The sequence below is a fragment of the Salvelinus fontinalis genome, chromosome 6 (genome assembly GCF_029448725.1).
Source record: "Salvelinus fontinalis isolate EN_2023a chromosome 6, ASM2944872v1, whole genome shotgun sequence".
Classification (NCBI taxonomy): domain Eukaryota; kingdom Metazoa; phylum Chordata; class Actinopteri; order Salmoniformes; family Salmonidae; genus Salvelinus; species Salvelinus fontinalis.
In genome coordinates, this window is record NC_074670.1 from 49,648,434 (window position 1) to 49,671,287 (window position 22,854).

A 22,854-nucleotide genomic window follows, 5' to 3' on the forward strand; every position below is an offset into this window, starting at 1 on the left:
AACGGACCAATGAACCGCGGAGTCAACTTGCGAGAAGCTGTCGTAAGGGGAAGGTTACGAGTGGAAAGCCACACTCTCTGACCGCGACAATACCTAGGACTCTTAATCCTACGTTTATTGGCGGCTCTCACAGTCTGCGCCCTGTAACGGCAAAGTGCAGACCTGACCCTCCTCCAAGTGCGCTCACAACGTTGGACAAAAGCCTGAGCGGAGGGAACGCTGGACTCGGCGAGCTGGGACGAGAACAGAGGAGGCTGGTAACCAAGACTACTCTGAAACGGAGATAGCCCGGTAGCAGACGAAGGAAGCGAGTTGTGAGCGTACTCAGCCCAGGGGAGCTGTTCTGCCCAAGACGCAGGGTTTCGAAACGAAAGGCTGCGTAAAATGCGACCAATCGACTGATTGGCCCTTTCTGCTTGACCGTTAGACTGGGGATGAAACCCGGAAGAGAGACTGACGGAAGCACCGATCAAACGACAGAACTCCCTCCAAAACTGTGACGTGAATTGCGGACCTCTGTCTGAAACGGCGTCTAACGGGAGGCCATGAATTCTGAACACATTCTCAATGATGATTTGTGCCGTCTCCTTAGCGGAAGGAAGCTTAGCGAGGGGAATGAAATGTGCCGCCTTAGAGAACCTATCGATAACCGTAAGAATCACAGTCTTCCCCGCAGACGAAGGCAGACCGGTAATAAAGTCTAAGGCGATGTGAGACCATGGTCGAGAAGGAATGGGAAGCGGTCTGAGACGACCGGCAGGAGGAGAGTTACCTGACTTAGTCTGCGCGCAGTCCGAACAAGCAGCCACGAAACGGCGCGTGTCCCGCTCCTGAGTAGGCCACCAAAACCGCTGGCGAATAGAAGCAAGCGTACCCCGAACACCGGGGTGGCCAGCTAACTTGGCAGAATGAGCCCACTGAAGAACAGCCAGACGAGTAGAGACAGGAACAAACAGAAGGTTACTAGGACAAGCGCGCGGCGACGCAGTGTGAGTGAGCGCTTGCTTTACCTGTCTCTCAATTCCCCAGACAGTCAACCCGACAACACGCCCTTCAGGGAGAATCCCCTCGGGGTCGGTAGAAACCACAGAAGAACTAAAGAGACGGGATAAGGCATCAGGCTTGGTGTTCTTATCTCCCGGGCGATAGGAAATCACGAACTCAAAACGAGCGAAAAACAACGCCCAACGAGCTTGACGTGCATTAAGTCGTTTGGCAGAACGGATGTACTCAAGGTTCTTATGGTCAGTCCAAACGACAAAAGGAACGGTCGCCCCCTCCAACCACTGTCGCCATTCGCCTATGGCTAAGCGGATAGCGAGCAGTTCGCGGTTACCCACATCATAGTTGCGTTCCGATGGCGACAGGCGATGAGAAAAGTAAGCGCAAGGATGAACCTTATCGTCAGACTGGAAGCGCTGGGACAGAATGGCTCCCACGCCCACCTCTGAAGCGTCAACCTCGACAATAAATTGTTTAGTGACGTCAGGAGTAACAAGGATAGGAGCGGATGTAAAACGCTTCTTGAGGAGATCAAAAGCTCCCTGGGCGGAACCGGACCACTTAAAGCAAGTCTTGACAGAAGTCAGAGCTGTGAGAGGGGCAGCCACTTGACCGAAATTACGAATGAAACGCCGATAGAAATTAGCGAAACCGAGAAAACGCTGCAACTCGACACGTGACTTAGGAACGGGCCAATCGCTGACAGCCTGGACCTTAGCGGGATCCATCTGAATGCCTTCAGCGGAAATAACAGAACCAAGAAAAGTGACAGAGGAGACATGAAAGGCGCACTTCTCAGCCTTCACGTAGAGACAATTCTCTAAAAGGCGCTGGAGTACACGTCGAACGTGCTGAACATGAATCTCGAGTGACGATGAAAAAATCAGGATATCGTCAAGGTAAACGAAAACAAAGATGTTCAGCATGTCTCTCAGTACATCATTAACTAATGCCTGAAAGACAGCTGGAGCATTAGAGAGACCGAACGGCAGAACCCGGTATTCAAAATGCCCTAACGGAGTGTTAAACGCCGTTTTCCACTCGTCCCCCTCTCTGATGCGTACGAGATGGTAAGCGTTACGAAGGTCCAACTTAGTAAAGAACCTGGCTCCCTGCAGCATCTCAAAGGCTGACGACATAAGGGGAAGCGGATAACGATTCTTAACCGTTATGTCATTCAGCCCTCGATAATCCACGCAGGGGCGCAGAGTACCGTCCTTCTTCTTAACAAAGAAAAACCCCGCACCGGCGGGAGAGGAAGAAGGCACCACGGTACCGGCGTCGAGAGAAACAGACAGATAATCCTCGAGAGCCTTACGTTCGGGAGCCGACAGAGAGTATAGTCTACCCCGAGGGGGAGTGGTCCCCGGAAGGAGATCAATACAACAATCATACGACCGGTGAGGAGGAAGAGAGTTGGCTCTGGACCGACTGAAGACCGTGCGTAGATCATGATATTCCTCCGGCACTCCTGTCAAATCCCCAGGTTCCTCCTGAGTAGAGGGGACACAAGAAACAGGAGGGATAGCAGACATTAAACACTTCACATGACAAGAAACGTTCCAGGATAGGATAGAATTACTAGACCAATTAATAGAAGGATTATGACATACTAGCCAGGGATGACCCAAAACAACAGGTGTAAAAGGTGAACGAAAAATCAAAAAGGAAATGGTCTCACTGTGGTTACCAGATACTGTGAGGGTTAAAGGTAGTGTCTCACATCTGATACTGGGGAGAGAACTACCATCTAAGGCGAACATGGGCGTGGGCCTCCCTAACTGTCTGAGAGGAATGTCATGTTTCCGAGCCCATGCTTCGTCCATAAAACAACCCTCAGCCCCAGAGTCTATCAAGGCACTGCAGGAAGCAGCCGAACCGGTCCAGCGTAGATGGACCGACAAGGTAGTACAGGATCTTGATGGAGAGACCTGAGTAGTAGCGCTCACCAGTAGCCCTCCGCTTACTGATGAGCTCTGGCTTTTACTGGACATGACATGACAAAATGTCCAGCAGAACCGCAATAGAGACAAAGGCGGTTGGTGATTCTCCGTTCCCTCTCCTTAGTCGAGATGCGAATACCTCCCAGCTGCATGGGCTCAGTCTCTGAGCTGATGGGAGAAGATGGTTGAGATGCGGAGAGGGGAAACACCGTTAACGCGAGCTCTCTTCCACGAGCTCGGTGACGAAGATCTACCCGTCGTTCTATGCGGATGGCGAGTGCAATCAAAGAGTCCACGCTGGAAGGAACCTCCCGGGAGAGAATCTCATCCTTAACCTCAGCGTGAAGTCCCTCCAGAAAACGAGCGAGCAACGCCGGCTCGTTCCAGTCACTGGATGCAGCAAGAGTGCGAAACTCTATAGAGTAATCCGTTATGGATCGATCACCTTGACATAGGGAAGCCAGGACCCTGGAAGCCTCCTTCCCAAAAACTGAACGATCAAAAACCCGTATCATCTCCTCTTTAAAGCTCTGATAATCGTTAGTACACTCAGCCCTTGCCTCCCAGATAGCTGTGCCCCACTCCCGAGCCCGACCAGTAAGGAGTGATATGACGTAGGCGATCCGAGCTCTCTCTCGTGAGTATGTGTTGGGCTGGAGAGAAAACACAATATCACACTGGGTGAGAAAGGAGCGGCACTCAGTGGGTTGCCCAGAGTAACATGGTGGGTTATTAACCCTAGGTTCCGAAGACTCGGAAGACCAGGAAGTAACAGGTGGCACGAGACGAAGACTCTGAAACTGTCCTGAGAGGTTGGAAACCTGAGCGGCCAGGGTCTCAACGGCATGACGAGCAGCAGACAATTCCTGCTCGTGTCTGCCGAGCATTGCTCCCTGGATCTCGATGGCAGTGTTGCGAGAATCCGTAGTCGCTGGGTCCATTGTGGTCGGATCTTTCTGTTATGCTGATGAATGAGGACCCAAAAGCGACTTAACAAAAACAGAGTCTTTATTCCAGTCTTAAACAAAACGGTACTCCAGGATATATCTTAGATGACACCTGCTCACACGCAGCATCTGTTGAAGGCAAAAACACGACAGGGCGGAACCAGGACACAGAACAGCAAACATCAAACAAAGATCCGACAAGGACAGAAGCGGAAAACAGAGGGAGAAATAGGAACTCTAATCAGAGGGCAAAATAGGGGACAGGTGTGAAAGATTAAATGAGGTAGTTAGGAGAATGAGGAACAGCTGGGAGCAGGAACGGAACGATAGAGAGAGAGCGAGAGAGGAAGAGAGGGAGGGGAAGAGAGAGGGATAGAAAGAGGGAAAGAACCTACTAAGACCAGCAGAGGGAGACAAATGGAAGGGAAGCACAGGGACAAGACATGATAATCAAATGACAAAACATGACAATAGCAGCAAAGGGGGGACCAACACCATATTAATCCCCATGATTTTGGAACGAGATGTTCAACGAGCAGGTGTCCACATACTTTTGGTCATGTAGTGTATATACAGTATATATACTGAGTGTACAAAACATTAGAAACACCTGCTCTTTCCATGACATAGACTGACCAGGTGAATCCAGTTGAAAGCTGTGATCCCTTATTGATGTTACCTTCAAACAGTGTAGATGAAGGGGAGGAGACAGGTTAAAGAATGATTTTTAAGCCTTGAGACAATTCAGAGATGGACTATGTCTATGTGCCATTCAGAGGGTGAATGGGGAAGACAAAATATTAAAGTGCCTTTGAACAGGATATGCTAGTAGGTGCCTGGCGCAACGGTTTGAGTGTGTCAAGAAATGCAACGCTGCTGGGTTTTTCATGCTCAACAGTTTCCCATGTGTATCAAGAATGGTCCAAACACCCAAAGGACATCCAGTCAACTTGACACAACTGAGGGAAGCATTGGAGTCAACATGGGCCAGCATTGAGGGAAGCATTGGAGTCAACATGGGCCAGCATCCCTGTTGCAACATTTTCGATATCTTGTAGAGTCCATGCCCGATGAATTCATGCTGTTCTGATGTCAAAAGGGGGGTGCAAGTCAATATTAGCAAGGTGATCCTAATGTTTTGTACATTCAGTGTATATACACATTTTTGGGGGAATTCAGTCTGGGTCTCAACTTACTGTTGAGAGTTAGAATAGTAGAATACGCACAGTGCAAGGTTTTTTATTTGGCTGTGCAGTAGTTTTTGTCTTATTATGTCAGTCACTGACAGTCACTCAATTAGCATGTCAGCTAAATTTTTTTAGATTTGTAAGTTAGTCTAGCCAGCAATCTATATTTGTAGTAATCACGCAGGGCAGGTATCCAGGGGTCCCCTATTGATTTTGTTAGTCTCACTCCGATATCATTAACATGGTAAGTCTTGGCAAAATGTGTAGAATTGTAGCTTTAATACATACATTTTTCTCTCCGCCGTCAAGAGGGCCACTAAAATGTTTTGCCCACGAGGTAGGGGAGCCCCCCCAACCAATTCTCGCGTAGGGCCCCAAAAGGCCAGGGCCGGTCTTGGTGAGTGGATTTAGCGCCCTTTGTTTGTGGAGCTGTTTCGACATCCTCTGACAATGATTTACATGCTGAATCGAATACCTCGTAAATAAACCAGGATTAGTCCTCAGCAAATCCCTTTTGGGACAGCCACATCGACAAAAACACACCGTACAGAGACAATGAATGGCACACCTTATTTTCACGAACTCAAATCCCTCTCGCTTGTTGACACACACCCCCACACCTCTATTCCGATGCACAGCTTACTGTGAAATGACTGTCAGCGTTTGAAAAGAGCCTAACAGATCGGAGTGGATTCAGTGTCGTCTTTCCCTACTCGGTGCTCTTCAAAGGGCTATGGCAAGGTGGCAGGGGAGGTGTGTCAATGTTTACATTTTTCCATAGCCCTATCTAACTGCCAAACGAAGGATGAGGAGAGGAGGAGGGAGGGAGGTGTTTGTGTGTGTTTGTAGCGGGTGTGAGATGAGATAAAGCCGGTTCCGTTATTCTCTTTGATTCTTTTGATCAAATGTAATTGAGTTTTGCCCGTGCTCTGTGTGTGTGTGTGTGTGTGTGTGTGTGTGTGTGTGTGTGTGTGTGTGTGTGTGTGTGTGTGTGTGTGTGTGTGTGTGTGTGTGTGTGTGTGTGTGTGTGTGTGTGTGTGTGTGTGTGTGTATCATGTAAATGTGTGTGTGTTTGCGTGTATAATTCAATGTCATGTAAATGTGTGTATGTGTGTGTAATGTAATGTAAATGTATGTCTCCTCGCAGGGCTCCATTGAAGAGCGTCTGAAGCAGCTGCAGGATGCCCATAGAGACTTTGGTCCTGGATCCCAGCACTTCCTCTCCAGTAAATGCTCCTCCACATTCATTAGAAGCGGCTGGCGCCGGGTGCTGTGACGCTCTGTGCCACGTTGTGCCACACTGTGCTATGCCTGTATAGTGACTGGGGGCAGGATGGGGGTGGGATGTTGAAAATGCGGATGGGGAGGGGGGGGGGGGGGGGGGGGGTTTGTAGGGGGGGAAGGGGATAAGAACATGGTTGGTCACAGTGTGAGGCTGCGTGTGTGACTGTGTTGTCTGGGTCGGGTGACGAAGGGGCAGGCTTTGTACCTTGAGCCCCCACTGAGTCACAGCAGCAGTATTGTGTGTCTGTGCTCAGTCACGTGTGTGTGTGCGTGCTGCTCTGTGATGGTGGTGGTGGTTAAAGGGAACCCCTACTGTCCTCGGTTCCCCCCCATCCAGCTCTGCTGTGTCAGCACTGTCATGCTTCTGGGGCTGATCTCTTTATCCCTGCCAGGAATGTGTGTGTGTGTGTGTGTGTGTGTGTGTGTGTGTGTGTGTGTGTGTGTGTGTGTGTGTGTGTGTGTGTGTGTGTGTGTGTGTGTGTGTGTGTGTGTGTGTGTGTGTGTGTGTGTGTGTAGCTGCCTCACTGTGTTCATTGTGACAGTGTACTTGTGTGTGCGTGTGTCTCCCTTAACTTCCCAGCCATTCCAGTCTAGCCTATTCCAGTCCGAGCTAGCTTACCCCTGTAGCTTACTGCTAAAATGCTACATTGAACGGGTCTTGTCAATATTCCTCCTCCGTCTCCCATATATCCCATTAGCCTTTGCAAACAACCTAATCCTCTCTGAGACTGGACACAAAAGGCTGCTTTTCCCTTCATTCAACTTTAGCTCACCTGTTGTGTGACGCAGCTCTCCCTCTGTGGTGCCTGAATGTTCACAGACGGTCTGGGTAGATCCGGGTCATGCCCTAAATGGCACCCTTTTCCCTATTCAGTGCACTATACCCATAGGGCCCTGGTCAAAAGTTGTCCACTAAATGCACTAACTAGGGAATAGGGTGCCATTTGGGACATGAACATGGTCAGTGGTTATGTGCAAATGGCTTTTCATGCTTGATGTGCCTCAGCAATTGATTTCCCCCTCACTTTCAGGTTCAGTGCAGATACCCTGGGAACGCGCCATCTCTCCAAACAAAGTGCCCTACTACATCAAGTAAGTTCAACTGTGTGTGTGTGTGGGGGGGGGGGGGGGGGGGGGCTAGGGGGTCTGTGTGTGTATGTGTAGTACATTAAGTCCAACTGGGGGACATGAGTGCAGACAGTCCAAAAGTGTGTGAAGAAAAAAGGTCTTTAGGTCGTTGTTGAAAAAAGACATTCACTTTGCTTGAGATGGCAGTGTTGAGTTACCTGGAGAGAACACATTCATACTAAGGTATCCCTCAGAGAACAGTATTGAGTTAAGACCCTTCCCTGACCTCTTATTTATTCATCAAATCTCCATCCTCCCTGGTTGGGCTGAGTTTATCTTTCAGCTCTGAGGTGTGTGTGTGGGGGGTTGTCGGTGTGTGTGCATCCATCCATACACGTGTGCGCACATGTGTACTGTGTGTGTGTGTGTGTGTGTGTGTGTGTGTGTGTGTGTGTGTGTGTGTGTGTGTGTGTGTGTGTGTGTGTGTGTGTGTGCCTTGTACACGTGAGTGTGTTTTGTCAGCGTATCTCTTTTACAAATGAGTGTATTTATTTTCTTAATCACTGCTGTTAGCCCTGGGCCCCGTTTGGCCTCTCTGCTGCCCCCGTTTTCACCCCCCCCCTCCCAGCCCCAGTAGCCCCCCCTCCCTGTGCTGCCTGATAATTCCTTATGGGCTGTGTAATTGTGCCACTGGAGGGGAATATCTGATGGGCCCTCTGTCGGGCATCTAATCGATTCCAACAGTCTCACACAGGTAATAACGAGCGCTGGAGTGAAGTGGCCCCGGGGTCCTGGCAAACTTCCTGCTCGGGGCTCGCTCATTTATTTAACTGTGCTCGTCATTTATTTATTGGCTATCTTTTTCTCCCCTATATATTTTCCCTTTCCTGCGCTGCACTGCTCCATGTAGCAGTTGCTGGCAGGGATTTGGGTTGACTGCTCAGATAGGTTGTCTGTTTAATGAAGTGTGGAGACAGTAGCAGCTCTCTGTGTGAAGCCTCTTACATGGTTGCCGTAGCTCCGTCAGAGCGGTAGGGTGAAGCAGTAGTAGCAGCTGGTACACAGTGAAGGGTGAGGAGTGACCGTAGTGGAACATTGTTCCTATTGCCTTGTTGTTGCTGTGTGTCTGAACTTTGCAGGTTCATAACCTCATAATTGGAAACAACTCTGTCTACTTTCTCCCTTGTTACACTGTACCTGTCTCTCTCTTCCTCCTCCTCTCTACACTGTCCTCTGCTCCTCCCCACCCTCTCTCTAAATTCTTCATCTTTGTCTTTGCTCTTTTTCTCTGTTTCTTTTTCCTCTTCTCTAACTACTTTACTCTTTCCTCCTGTAACTCTGTCCCCCTTTGCTCTCCCCTCTCCCCTCTCCACCTCTCCCCTCTCCACCTCTCCCCTCTCCCCTCTCCCTTTCTCAACTCCCTCAGCCATCAGGGCCAGACGACATGCTGGGATCATCCAAAAATGACGGAGCTGTACCAGGCACTGGGTAAGACAGAGACAATTAAAGAGTTCCCCTCTCTGAGCTTTTTCCACTTAGGCCCTCACCGGCCACCTCCGCAGGGGCCTCGTCACCGTCACCCTGTACCTCATTAAGGCCCCGTATTTCAGACACCCCCGAGATGGACGACACTGGTCTCCTCAACCTGCGGGACCAATTTGCCGGCTCTGTGATTAGCTATTTCCTGCATTTAAATTAATTGTGATTAAATGGCATCGGATTCCTTTTATTAATGGGATCTGACAGGGGGTTTGTCCACACACACACACACACACACACACACACACACACACACACACACACACACACACACACACACACACACACACACACACACACACACACACACACACACACACACACACACACACACACACACACACACACACACACACACACACGTTGAGATGCTATCAGGGATGGAGGGAGAGGAATTATGTAGCAACATGGCCCCTGCTAATGACTCACTGATGGACTGATAAATGCGGGGAGAATGAGGGCACACAAAGGGTGGTGTGTCTCATCTGGAGGAAGACAGTGGGAGGGGGGAAGGATGGAGAGAGGGAGAGAGAGAGACAGAGAGAGTGAGAGAGATAGATGGAGAGATAGGGGAGCGAGAGAGAGAGAGAGGGGAAGGGAGAGTAGAAGGGGGTTTGTTTTCTCTCTTGTCCTCATCCTCTGATCTTCTCTTTTTCATTTTTCCCCTCCCTCCCTCCCTCCCTCCCTCCCTCCCTCCCTCCCTCCCTCCCTCCCTCCCTCCCTCCCTCCCTCCCTCCCTCCCTCCCTCCCTCATTAGCGGATCTAAACAACATCAAGTTCTCAGCGTACCGGACGGCCATGAAGCTGCGGCGGGTGCAGAAGGCTCTGAGATGTACGTATTGTGTTTTAAAACCTCATTCATTGGGTGAGAAAGCTGGAGCTCCAGAGCAGTGTGTGTAGGCTTTTGTTCCAGCCCGGCTATAGCACACCTAATTCAGCCAGATAAGGTCTTACATTTTAGACCATGATTAGTGAAATCAGGAGTTGCCCATTCCCTTCCTTAACTCCTAGGGTATATCTGCCACCAAGGTCACCACTACCAATCGAAGTCATTGATTAGCCTAGCGCTAACTAGCTAGCTACAACTCCTCATCCAACCAGCTACAACCCTTTCTATCCATCGTTAGGTCTAAATCACTGTCATACATGCTAATTAAACTCATTAATTGGCCCAGTTAAGTTACATGAGGGGAGGTAATTAGCCAAGGCCATGTGGATGAGTGAGGCATAAACGTGTGTGTGTGTCCTCCAGGACTAAGCGTAGTAGCCTTATCTTTCACTTTCCAGACATCCCCCCTCTCCTCCTCGCCTCCATCCCTCCCTCCTTCCCTGGCTCCACCTGACCCTGAGTCAGCCCTGCGGCCATGCTTCGCCATGGTTGGCCGCTCACATCCCTTTCCACGCTCTCTCCATTCACACACTCTCTCTCTCCGTTGTCCATCCCTCCACCCCCCTCTCCACCCCAACCCTCTCTCTCCGACACAGGGAAATGGCCTGCGAAAGCACAGCATAAATGGACCGCTGAAAACGATACCCTCCTATTGCTTTCTCTCTCTCCCTCTCTCTCTATTTTTCTCTCTCTAGCACGCCTCATCGTGTGCTGGTCTGCTAGTTCGTGTCGTTAGGAGAATTAATTGCCAGGCTGCCATAGTAACTACTGAGTTTCTCACCTCGCTCCCTCCCTCCCTCCCTCGCTCCCTCCCTCACTCACTCCCTCACTCCCTCTTGGTATGGATGATTGAGGAAGGCTCTACAAAAGCACATCTAAAATGTATTTTAGTGTCTCCTCTCCTCTCCCAACCCTAACCCACTCCAGCCATGTCCTCTCCTCTCCCAACCCTAACCCACTACAGCCATGTCCTCTCCTCTCCCAACCCTAACCCACTACAGCCATGTCCTCTGCTCTCCCAACCCTAACCCACTACAGCCATGTCCTCTCCTCTCCCAACCCTAACCCACTACAGCCATGTCCTCTCCTCTCCCAACCCTAACCCACTACAGCCATGTTCTCTACTCTCCCAACCCTAACCCACTACAGCCATGTCCACTCCTCTCCCAACCCTAACCCACTACAGCCATGTTCTCTACTCTACTCTCCCAACCCTAACCCACTACAGCCATGTCCTCTCCTCTCCTCTCCTAACCCACTACAGCCATGTCCTCTCCTCTCCTAACCCACTCCAGCCATGTCCTCTCCTCTCCCAGCCCTAACCCACTACAGCCATGTCCTCTACTCTCCCAACCCTAACCCACTACAGCCATGTCCTCTACTCTCCCAACCCTAACCCACTCCAGCCATGTCCTCTCCTCTCCCAACCCTAACCCACTACAGCCATGCCCTCTCCTCTCTCAACCCTAACCCACTACAGCCATGTCCTCTCCTCTCCTCTCCTAACCCACTACAGCCATGTCCTCTCCTCTCCCAACCCTAACCCACTACAGCCATGTCCTCTCCTCTCCCAACCCTAACCCACTACAGCCATGTCCTCTCCTCTCCCAACCCTAACCCACTCCAGCCATGTCCTCTCCTCTCCCAACCCTAACCCACTGCAGCCATGTCCTCTACTCTCCCAACCCTAACCCACTACAGCCATGTCCTCTCCTCTCCCAACCCTAACCCACTACAGCCATGTCCTCTACTCTCCCAACCCTAACCCACTATAGCCATGTCCTCTACTCTCCCAACCCTAACCCACTCCAGCCATGTCCTCTCCTCTCCTAACCCACTACAGCCATGTCCTCTGCTCTCCCAACCCTAACCCACTACAGCCATGTCCTCTACTCTTCCAACCCTAACCGACTACAGCAATGTCCTCTACTCTTCCAACCCTAACCCACTCCAGCCATGTCCTCTCCTCTCCTCTCCTAACCCACTACAGCCATGTCCTCTCCTCTCCCAACCCTAACCCACTACAGCCATGTCCTCTCCTCTCCCAACCCTAACCCACTATAGCCATGTCCTCTACTCTCCCAACCCTAACCCACTACAGCCATGTCCTCTCCTCTCCTCTCCTAACCCACTACAGCCATGTCCTCTACTCTCCCAACCCTAACCCACTACAGCCATGTCCTCTCCTCTCCCAACCCTAACCCACTCCAGCCATGTCCTCTCCTCTCCCAACCCTAACCCACTGCAGCCATGTCCTCTACTCTCCCAACCCTAACCCACTATAGCCATGTCCTCTCCTCTCCCAACCCCAACCCACTACAGCCATGTCCTCTACTCTCCCAACCCTAACCCACTACAGCCATGTCCTCTACTCTTCCAACCCTAACCCACTGCAGCCATGTCCTCTACTCTCCCAACCCTAACCCACTACAGCCATGTCCTCTCCTCTCCTCTCCTAACCCACTAGAACCATGTCCTCTCCTCTCCCAACCCTAACCCACTCCAGCCATGTCCTCTCCTCTCCCAACCCTAACCCACTACAGCCATGTCCTCTCCTCTCCTCTCCCAACCCTAACCCACTACAGCCATGTCCTCTCCTCTCCCAACCCTAACCCACTCCAGCCATGTCCTCTCCTCTCCCAACCCTAACCCACTACAGCCATGTCCTCTCCTCTCCCAACCCTAACCCACTACAGCCATGTCCTCTCCTCTCCTCTCCTAACCCACTACAGCCATGTCCTCTCCTCTCCCAACCCTAGCCCACTACAGCCATGTCCTCTCCTCTCCCAACCCTAACCCACTATAGCCATGTCCTCTACTCTCCCAACCCTAACCCACTACAGCCATGTCCTCTCCTCTCCTCTCCTAACCCACTACAGCCATGTCCTCGCCTCTCCCAACCCTAACCCACTACAGCCATGTCCTCTCCTCTCCCAACCCTAACCCACTCCAGCCATGTCCTCTCCTCTCCCAACCCTAACCCACTACAGCCATGTCCTCTACTCTCCCAACCCTAACCCACTGCAGCCATGTCCTCTACTCTCCCAACCCTAACCCACTACAGCCATGTCCTCTCCTCTCCTCTCCTAACCCACTAGAACTATGTCCTCTCCTCTCCCAACCCTAACCCACCCCAGCCATGTCCTCTCCTCTCCCAACCCTAACCCACTACAGCCATGTCCTCTCCTCTCCCAACCCTAACCCACTACAGCCATGTCCTCTCCTCTCCCAACCCTAACCCACTACAGCCATGTCCTCTCCTCTCCTCTCCTAACCCACTACAGCCATGTCCTCGCCTCTCCCAACCCTAACCCACTATAGCCATGTCCTCTCCTCTCCTAACCCACTCCAGCCATGTCCTCTACTCTCCTCTCCCAACCCTAACCAACTACAGCCATGTCCTCTACTCTCCCAACCCTAACCCACTACAGCCAACCCTAACCCACTACAACCATGTCCTCTCCTCTCCCAACCCTAACCAACTACAGCCATGTCCTCTACTCTCCCAACCCTAACCCACTATAGCCATGTCCTCTCCTCTCCCAACCCTAACCCACTCCAGCCATGTCCTCTCCTCTCCTCTCCTAACCCACTACAGCCATGTCCTCTACTCTCCCAACCCTAACCCACTATAGCCATGTCCTCTACTCTCCCAACCCTAACCCACTCCAGCCATGTCCTCTCCTCTCCTCTCCTCTCCTAACCCACTACAACCATGTCCTCTCCTCTCCTCTCCTAACCCACTACAGCCATGTCCTCTCCTCTCCCAACCCTAGCCCACTACAGCCATGTCCTCTCCTCTCCCAACCCTAACCCACTATAGCCATGTCCTCTACTCTCCCAACCCTAACCCACTACAGCCATGTCCTCTCCTCTCCTCTCCTAACCCACTACAGCCATGTCCTCTCCTCTCCCAACCCTAACCCACTACAGCCATGTCCTCTCCTCTCCCAACCCTAACCCACTCCAGCCATGTCCTCTCCTCTCCCAACCCTAACCCACTACAGCCATGTCCTCTACTCTCCCAACCCTAACCCACTGCAGCCATGTCCTCTACTCTCCCAACCCTAACCCACTACAGCCATGTCCTCTCCTCTCCTCTCCTAACCCACTAGAACTATGTCCTCTCCTCTCCCAACCCTAACCCACTCCAGCCATGTCCTCTCCTCTCCCAACCCTAACCCACTACAGCCATGTCCTCTCCTCTCCCAACCCTAACCCACTACAGCCATGTCCTCTCCTCTCCCAACCCTAACCCACTCCAGCCATGTCCTCTCCTCTCCCAACCCTAACCCACTACAGCCATGTCCTCTCCTCTCCCAACCCTAACCCACTACAACCATGTCCTCTCCTCTCCCAACCCTAACCCACTACAGCCATGTCCTCTACTCTACCAACCCTAACTCACTATAGCCATGTCCTCCACTCTCTCAACCCTAACCCACTCCAGCCATGTCCTCTCCTCTCCGCTCCTAACCCACTACAGCCATGTCCTCTACTCTCCCAACCCTAACCCACTATAGCCATGTCCTCTACTCTCCCAACCCTAACCCACGATAGCCATGTCCTCTACTCTCCCAACCCTAACCCACTCCAGCCATGTCCTCTCCTCTCCTCTCCTCTCCTAACCCACTACAACCATGTCCTCTCCTCTCCTCTCCTAACACACTACAACCATGTCCTCTCCTCTCCCAACCCTAACCCACTACAGCCATGTCCTCTACTCTCCCAACCCTAACCCACTATAGCCATGTCCTCTACTCTCCCAACCCTAACCCACTCCAGTCATGTCCTCTCCTCTCCTCTCCTAACCCACTACAACCATGTCCTCTCCTCTCCTCTCCTAACCCACTACAGCCATGTCCTCTACTCTCCCAACCCTAACCCACTATATCCATATCCTCTCCTCTCCCAACCCTAACCCACTCCAGCCATGTCCTCTCCTCTCCCAACCCTAACCCACTACAGCCATGTCCTCTCCTCTCCCAACCCTAACCCACTACAGCCATGTCCTCTCCTCTCCTCTCCTAACCCACTACAACCATGTCCTCTCCTCTCCTCTCCTAACCCACTACAGCCATGTCCTCTCCTCTCCCAACCCTAACCCACTACAGCCATGTCCTCTCCTCTCCCAACCCTAACCCACTACAGCCATGTCCTCTCCTCTCCCAACCCTAACCCACTCCAGCCATGTCCTCTCCTCTCCCAACCCTAACCCACTACAGCCATGTCCTCTCCTCTCCCAACCCTAACCCACTACAACCATGTCCTCTCCTCTCCCAACCCTAACCCACTACAGCCATGTCCTCTACTCTCCCAACCCTAACCCACTATAGCCATGTCCTCTACTCTCCCAACCCTAACCCACTCCAGCCATGTCCTCTCCTCTCCTCTCCTAACCCACTACATCCATGTCCTCTACTCTCCCAACCCTAACCCACTATAGCCATGTCCTCTACTCTCCCAACCCTAACCCACTATAGCCATGTCCTCTACTCTCCCAACCCTAACCCACTCCAGCCATGTCCTCTCCTCTCCTCTCCTCTCCTAACCCACTACAACCATGTCCTCTCCTCTCCTCTCCTAACCCACTACAACCATGTCCTCTCCTCTCCCAACCCTAACCCACTACAGCCATGTCCTCTACTCTCCCAACCCTAACCCACTATAGCCATGTCCTCTACTCTCCCAACCCTAACCCACTCCAGCCATGTCCTCTCCTCTCCCAACCCTAACCCACTACAACCATGTCCTCTCCTCTCCTCTCCTAACCCACTACAGCCATGTCCTTTACTCTCCCATCCCTAACCCACTATAGCCATGTCCTCTCCTCTCCCAACCCTAACCCACTCCAGCCATGTCCTCTCCTCTCCCAACCCTAACCCACTACAGCCATGTCCTCTCCTCTCCTAACCCACTACAGCCATGTCCTCTACTCTCCCAACCCTAACCCACTATAGCCATGTCCTCTCCTCTCCCAACCCTAACCCACTCCAGCCATGTCCTCTCCTCTCCCAACCCTAACCCACTCCAGCCATGTCCTCTACTCTCCCAACCCTAACCCACTACAGCCATGTCTTCTACTCTCCCAACCCTAACCCACTATAGCCATGTCCTCTCCTCTCCCAACCCTAACCCACTCCAGCCATGTCCTCTCCTCTCCCAACCCTAACCCACTCCAGCCATGTCCTCTCCTCTCCCAACCCTAACCCACTCCAGCCATGTCCTCTCCTCTCCCAACCCTAACCCACTCCAGCCATGTCCTCTCCTCTCCCAACCCTAACCCACTACAGCCATGTCCTCTACTCTCCCAACCCTAACCCACTATAGCCATGTCCTCTCCTCTCCCAACCCTAACCCACTACAGCCATGTCCTCTCCTCTCCCAACCCTAACCCACTACAGCCATGTCCTCTCCTCTCCCAACCCTAACCCACTCCAGCCATGTCCTCTCCTCTCCCAACCCTAACCCACTACAGCCATGTCTTCTACTCTCCCAACCCTAACCCACTATAGCCATGTCCTCTACTCTCCCAACCCTAACCCACTCCAGCCATGTCCTCTCCTCTCCTCTCCTCTCCTAACCCACTACAACCATGTCCTCTCCTCTCCTCTCCTAACCCACTACAGCCATGTCCTCTCCTCTCCCAACCCTAGCCCACTACAGCCATGTCCTCTCCTCTCCCAACCCTAACCCACTATAGCCATGTCCTCTACTCTCCCAACCCTAACCCACTACAGCCATGTCCTCTCCTCTCCTCTCCTAACCCACTACAGCCATGTCCTCTCCTCTCCCAACCCTAACCCACTACAGCCATGTCCTCTCCTCTCCCAACCCTAACCCACTCCAGCCATGTCCTCTCCTCTCCCAACCCTAACCCACTACAGCCATGTCCTCTACTCTCCCAACCCTAACCCACTGCAGCCATGTCCTCTACTCTCCCAACCCTAACCCACTACAGCCATGTCCTCTCCTCTCCTCTCCTAACCCACTAGAACTATGTCCTCTCCTCTCCCAACCCTAACCCACTCCAGCCATGTCCTCTCCTCTCCCAACCCTAACCCACTACAGCCATGTCCTCTCCTCTCCCAACCCTAACCCACTACAGCCATGTCCTCTCCTCTCCCAACCCTAACCCACTCCAGCCATGTCCTCTCCTCTCCCAACCCTAACCCACTACAGCCATGTCCTCTCCTCTCCCAACCCTAACCCACTACAACCATGTCCTCTCCTCTCCCAACCCTAACCCACTACAGCCATGTCCTCTACTCTACCAACCCTAACTCACTATAGCCATGTCCTCCACTCTCTCAACCCTAACCCACTCCAGCCATGTCCTCTCCTCTCCGCTCCTAACCCACTACAGCCATGTCCTCTACTCTCCCAACCCTAACCCACTATAGCCATGTCCTCTACTCTCCCAACCCTAACCCACGATAGCCATGTCCTCTACTCTCCCAACCCTAACCCACTCCAGCCATGTCCTCTCCTCTCCTCTCCTCTCCTAACCCACTACAACCATGTCCTCTCCTCTCCTCTCCTAACACACTACAACCATGTCCTCTCCTCTCCCAACCCTAACCCACTACAGCCATGTCCTCTACTCTCCCAACCCTAACCCACTATAGCCATGTCCTCTACTCTCCCAACCCTAACCCACTCCAGTCATGTCCTCTCCTCTCCTCTCCTAACCCACTACAACCATGTCCTCTCCTCTCCTCTCCTAACCCACTACAGCCATGTCCTCTACTCTCCCAACCCTAACCCACTATATCCATATCCTCTCCTCTCCCAACCCTAACCCACTCCAGCCATGTCCTCTCCTCTCCCAACCCTAACCCACTACAGCCATGTCCTCTCCTCTCCCAACCCTAACCCACTACAGCCATGTCCTCTCCTCTCCTCTCCTAACCCACTACAACCATGTCCTCTCCTCTCCTCTCCTAACCCACTACAGCCATGACCTCTCCTCTCCCAACCCTAACCCACTACAGCCATGTCCTCTCCTCTCCCAACCCTAACCCACTACAGCCATGTCCTCTCCTCTCCCAACCCTAACCCACTCCAGCCATGTCCTCTCCTCTCCCAACCCTAACCCACTACAGCCATGTCCTCTCCTCTCCCAACCCTAACCCACTACAACCATGTCCTCTCCTCTCCCAACCCTAACCCACTACAGCCATGTCCTCTACTCTCCCAACCCTAACCCACTATAGCCATGTCCTCTACTCTCCCAACCCTAACCCACTCCAGCCATGTCCTCTCCTCTCCTCTCCTAACCCACTACATCCATGTCCTCTACTCTCCCAACCCTAACCCACTATAGCCATGTCCTCTACTCTCCCAACCCTAACCCACTATAGCCATGTCCTCTACTCTCCCAACCCTAACCCACTCCAGCCATGTCCTCTCCTCTCCTCTCCTCTCCTAACCCACTACAACCATGTCCTCTCCTCTCCTCTCCTAACCCACTACAACCATGTCCTCTCCTCTCCCAACCCTAACCCACTACAGCCATGTCCTCTACTCTCCCAACCCTAACCCACTATAGCCATGTCCTCTACTCTCCCAACCCTAACCCACTCCAGCCATGTCCTCTCCTCTCCCAACCCTAACCCACTACAACCATGTCCTCTCCTCTCCTCTCCTAACCCACTACAGCCATGTCCTTTACTCTCCCATCCCTAACCCACTATAGCCATGTCCTCTCCTCTCCCAACCCTAACCCACTCCAGCCATGTCCTCTCCTCTCCCAACCCTAACCCACTACAGCCATGTCCTCTCCTCTCCTAACCCACTACAGCCATGTCCTCTACTCTCCCAACCCTAACCCACTATAGCCATGTCCTCTCCTCTCCCAACCCTAACCCACTCCAGCCATGTCCTCTCCTCTCCCAACCCTAACCCACTCCAGCCATGTCCTCTACTCTCCCAACCCTAACCCACTACAGCCATGTCTTCTACTCTCCCAACCCTAACCCACTATAGCCATGTCCTCTCCTCTCCCAACCCTAACCCACTCCAGCCATGTCCTCTCCTCTCCCAACCCTAACCCACTCCAGCCATGTCCTCTCCTCTCCCAACCCTAACCCACTCCAGCCATGTCCTCTCCTCTCCCAACCCTAACCCACTCCAGCCATGTCCTCTCCTCTCCCAACCCTAACCCACTACAGCCATGTCCTCTACTCTCCCAACCCTAACCCACTATAGCCATGTCCTCTCCTCTCCCAACCCTAACCCACTACAGCCATGTCCTCTCCTCTCCCAACCCTAACCCACTACAGCCATGTCCTCTCCTCTCCCAACCCTAACCCACTCCAGCCATGTCCTCTCCTCTCCCAACCCTAACCCACTACAGCCATGTCTTCTACTCTCCCAACCCTAACCCACTATAGCCATGTCCTCTCCTCTCCCAACCCTAACCCACTCCAGCCATGTCCTCTACTCTCCCAACCCTAACCCACTACAGCCATGTCCTCTCCTCTCCCAACCCTAACCCACTACAGCCATGTCCTCTCCTCTCCTCTCCTAACCCACTCCAGCCATGTCCTCTCCTCTGCCACCCTTTTATCTCCCTGTTCAATTCCACCTGTCATTAGAGGACACACTTTTATATCCAGTTCTCTGCCCAGCCTGGGATGGCCATTCAAATTAGTTTAGAGGAACAAAATCACATTTGGGTCGACGCTCTCACAATCTGTCAGCACTTAAGTGGGAGAAAAGTTGAATAAGTGTTCTCTCCTTCACTCTGCTGTCCCTGGTGGTCTGTGTGTGTGTGTGTGTGTGTGTGTGTGTGTGTGTGTGTGTGTGCGCGTGCGTGCGTGCGTGCGCCCGTCCAGTGGACCTGCTGACGCTGGTGAGTGTGGTGGACGTGTTCAGGGAGCAGGATCTGCAGCACGGGGAACATGTGATGGATGTGGTGGAGATGATTCATGCCCTGACCGGCCTGTATGAGAGACTGGAGGAGGAGAGGAGGGCCATCGTGGTCAACATCCCTCTCTGTGTCGACATGTGCCTCAACTGGCTGCTCAATGTCTACGACAGGTACTACTGACCACTGACCTTTAACCTTGACCCTTGACCCTGAACCTTACATGACATCAACCAGACCAGGTCATGTGTTCTAACTGGCTGCTCAGTGCGACAATGTCTGACAGGTACTTGATCTTATATCACCTTTAAGGGGTTGGAAATAGAAAATAAACACTAATTAGCCAGTAAGATGAAGATTACTCCCGCATACAACACAACTACTTTCGCCAAGGTTTTTTTTATATATTTTTTTTTTATCCCATTTTCTCCCCAATTTTCTTGGTATCCAATCGCTAGTAATTACTACCTTGTCTCATCGCTACAACTCCCGTACGGGCTCGGGAGAGACGAAGGTCGAAAGCCATGCGTCCTCCGAAGCACAACCCAACCAGCCATACTGCTTCTTAACACAGCGCGCCTCCAACCCGGAAGCCAGCCGCACCAATGTGTGGAGGAAACACCGTGTACCTGGCCCCCTTGGTTGGCGCGCACTGCGCCCGGCCCGCCACAGGAGTCGCTGGAGCGCGATGAGACAAGGATATCCCTACCGGCCAAACCCTCCCTACCCCGGACGACGCTATGCCAATTGTGCGTCGCCCCACGGACCTCCCGGTCGCGGCCGGCTGCGACAGAGCCTGGGCGCGAACCCAGAGTCTCTGGTGGCGCAGTTAGCACTGCGATGCAGTGCCCTAGACCACTGCGCCACCCGGGAGGCCCCTCGCCAAGGTTATTTAGCCGGTGTCAGTCAAGAACCTATTTCATGACCTTGAGTTATGCATTCATTTGTGTTCAGATATACAGTTTATTCTTCATCTAATTTGTGACCGTTCATTCCACTGGTTGTGTTAGCTGCTTGTCAGTGGCCCTTTGAGCTACTATGTTCTAATGAACCAAAGAACTCTGTTTTTGTCATCTCTGTTTCATATGCAGCACTGTTCTATGCGTGACACTCGTAACCCCTGCAGTTAGCGTTGCTGCTAATATAACCTCTCACACATCCTTGGCCAAATTCACCGTTTTCCCATAATCAAGGTCCATCACTCTCTGCTAGTCCAATGCTGTGATTGGCCGAGAGCCCTCTCAGTGTGGCGTCTCATTGGTGAAGTACGCTCTGTGCCTGGGAGGCTGTGTCGTGAGTAGGATCACAGAGAGGCTGGAGCTCAATCAAGCGGGCAGGTGTCCAATCAGGGCCACTGAGACCCAGCAGAAAGCCTCCTCTGTTTGATTCTGATTGCCCTGACCCCATCTCTCTCTGCCAACTGCCAAGCCCTCCGCGGAAAATCTGAGAGGCACAATTCCCGGCGAATATAAAAAACAGCCCAATTTTTTTCTAAACACTAAACATTTGTTTTGCAGCCCTTAACTACCTGCTGCTAATGAGTGGAAATCAGCATTTTACCCTTTACATGCATTCCCTGTAATTGCTTTTTTGTTTTCCGATAAACGCAGGCTGTGAATGCGAATGAGCTGAGCATGCAGTGGGATCTGTCTGTCTGTCTGTCTGTCTGTCTGTCTGTCTGTCTGTCTGTCTGTCTGTCTGTCTGTCTGTCTGTCTGTCTGTCTGTCTGTCTGTCTGTCTGTCTGTCTGTGAGCTGTAATCATCATGAGGTCTACCCACAGACTGAGTGTTGTATTCTCAGTATTACGAAAGAGAAAAGCAGATTTTTTCTCAGTCTTTTCTCTGGTAATTTTGGAGAGTGGGTGGGTCAGAGTGATTTGGAGAAATGTGTGTGTAGGTCTCCTCCTGCCTCCCCCTAGGTCTCCCCCTGCCTCCCCCTAGGTCTCCCCCTGTCTCCCCCTAGGTCTCCCCCTGCCTCCCCCTAGGTCTCCCCCTGCCTCCCCCTAGGTCTCCCCCTGTCTCCCCCTAGGTCTCCCCCTGTCTCCCCCTAGGTCTCCTCCTGCCTCTCCCTAGGTCTCCCCCTGCCTCCCCCTAGGTCTCCCCCTGTCTCCCCCTAGGTCTCCCCCTGTCTCCCCCTAGGTCTCCCCCTGTCTCCCCCTAGGTATCCTCCTGCCTCTCCCTAGGTCTCCCCCTGCCTCCCCCTAGGTCTCCCCCTGCCTCCCCCTAGGTCTTCCCCTGTCTCCCCCTAGGTCTCCCCCTGTCTCCCCCTAGGTCTCCCCCTGTCTCCCCCTAGGTCTCCCCCTAGGTCTCCTCCTGTCTCCCCCTAGGTCTCCCCCTGTCTCCCCCTAGGTCTCCCCCTGCCTCCCCCTAGGTCTCCCCCTGTCTCCCCCTAGGTCTCCCCCTGCCTCCCCCTAGGTCTCCCCCTGTCTCCCCCTAGGTCTCCCCCTGTCTCCCCCTAGGTCTCCCCCTGTCTCCCCCTAGGTCTCCCCCTGCCTCCCCCTAGGTCTCCCCCTGTCTCCCCCTAGGTCTCCCCCTGTCTCCCCCTAGGTCTCCCCCTGTCTCCCCCTAGGTCTCCTCCTGCCTCCCCCTAGGTCTCCCCCTGCCTCCCCCTAGGTCTCCCCCTGTCTCCCCCTAGGTCTCCTCCTGCCTCCCCCTAGGTCTCCCCCTGCCTCCCCCTAGGTCTCCCCATGCCTTCCCTAGGTCTCCCCCTGCCTCCCCTAGGTCTCCCCCTGCCTCCCCATAGGTCCCCCCCTGCCTCCCCTAGGTCTCCCCCTGCCTCCCCCTGCCTCCCCTAGGTCTCCCCTGCCTTCCCTAGGTCTCCCCCTGCCTCCCCCTAGGTCTCCCCTGCCTCCCCCTAGGTCTCCCCTGCCTCCCCCTAGGTCTCCCCCTGCCTCCCCCTAGGTCTGACTGTAATAATCTTGCATTGACTCTAACAATCTCACACTGACTCTAATGTTCTCACACGTTCTCTAATAATCTCACATTGTCTCTAATAATCTCACACTGACTCTAATGTTCTCAGACTGGCTCGAATGTTCTCACGCTGCCTCTAATGTTCTCACACTGACTCTAATAATCTCGCATTGTCTCTAATAATCTCACACTGAATCTAATGTTCTCACAC

The 22,854-nt window shown here is 52.8% G+C and overlaps 1 protein-coding gene across 3 annotated transcripts in view; it reads left to right on the plus strand.

The window, feature by feature from the left end:
- Positions 1 to 22,854, plus strand: part of LOC129858013 (dystrophin-related protein 2-like) — a 199,512-nt gene that overhangs the window by 135,775 nt on the left and 40,883 nt on the right. For all 3 annotated transcript variants that reach the window (XM_055926860.1, XM_055926858.1, XM_055926859.1), the window contains 5 exons: positions 6,227 to 6,305; positions 7,395 to 7,455; positions 8,858 to 8,919; positions 9,728 to 9,802; positions 19,699 to 19,903. In XM_055926860.1, coding sequence (XP_055782835.1) covers positions 6,227 to 6,305; positions 7,395 to 7,455; positions 8,858 to 8,919; positions 9,728 to 9,802; positions 19,699 to 19,903 — 482 coding nt within the window. The remainder of the gene's footprint in view (positions 1 to 6,226; positions 6,306 to 7,394; positions 7,456 to 8,857; positions 8,920 to 9,727; positions 9,803 to 19,698; positions 19,904 to 22,854) is intronic.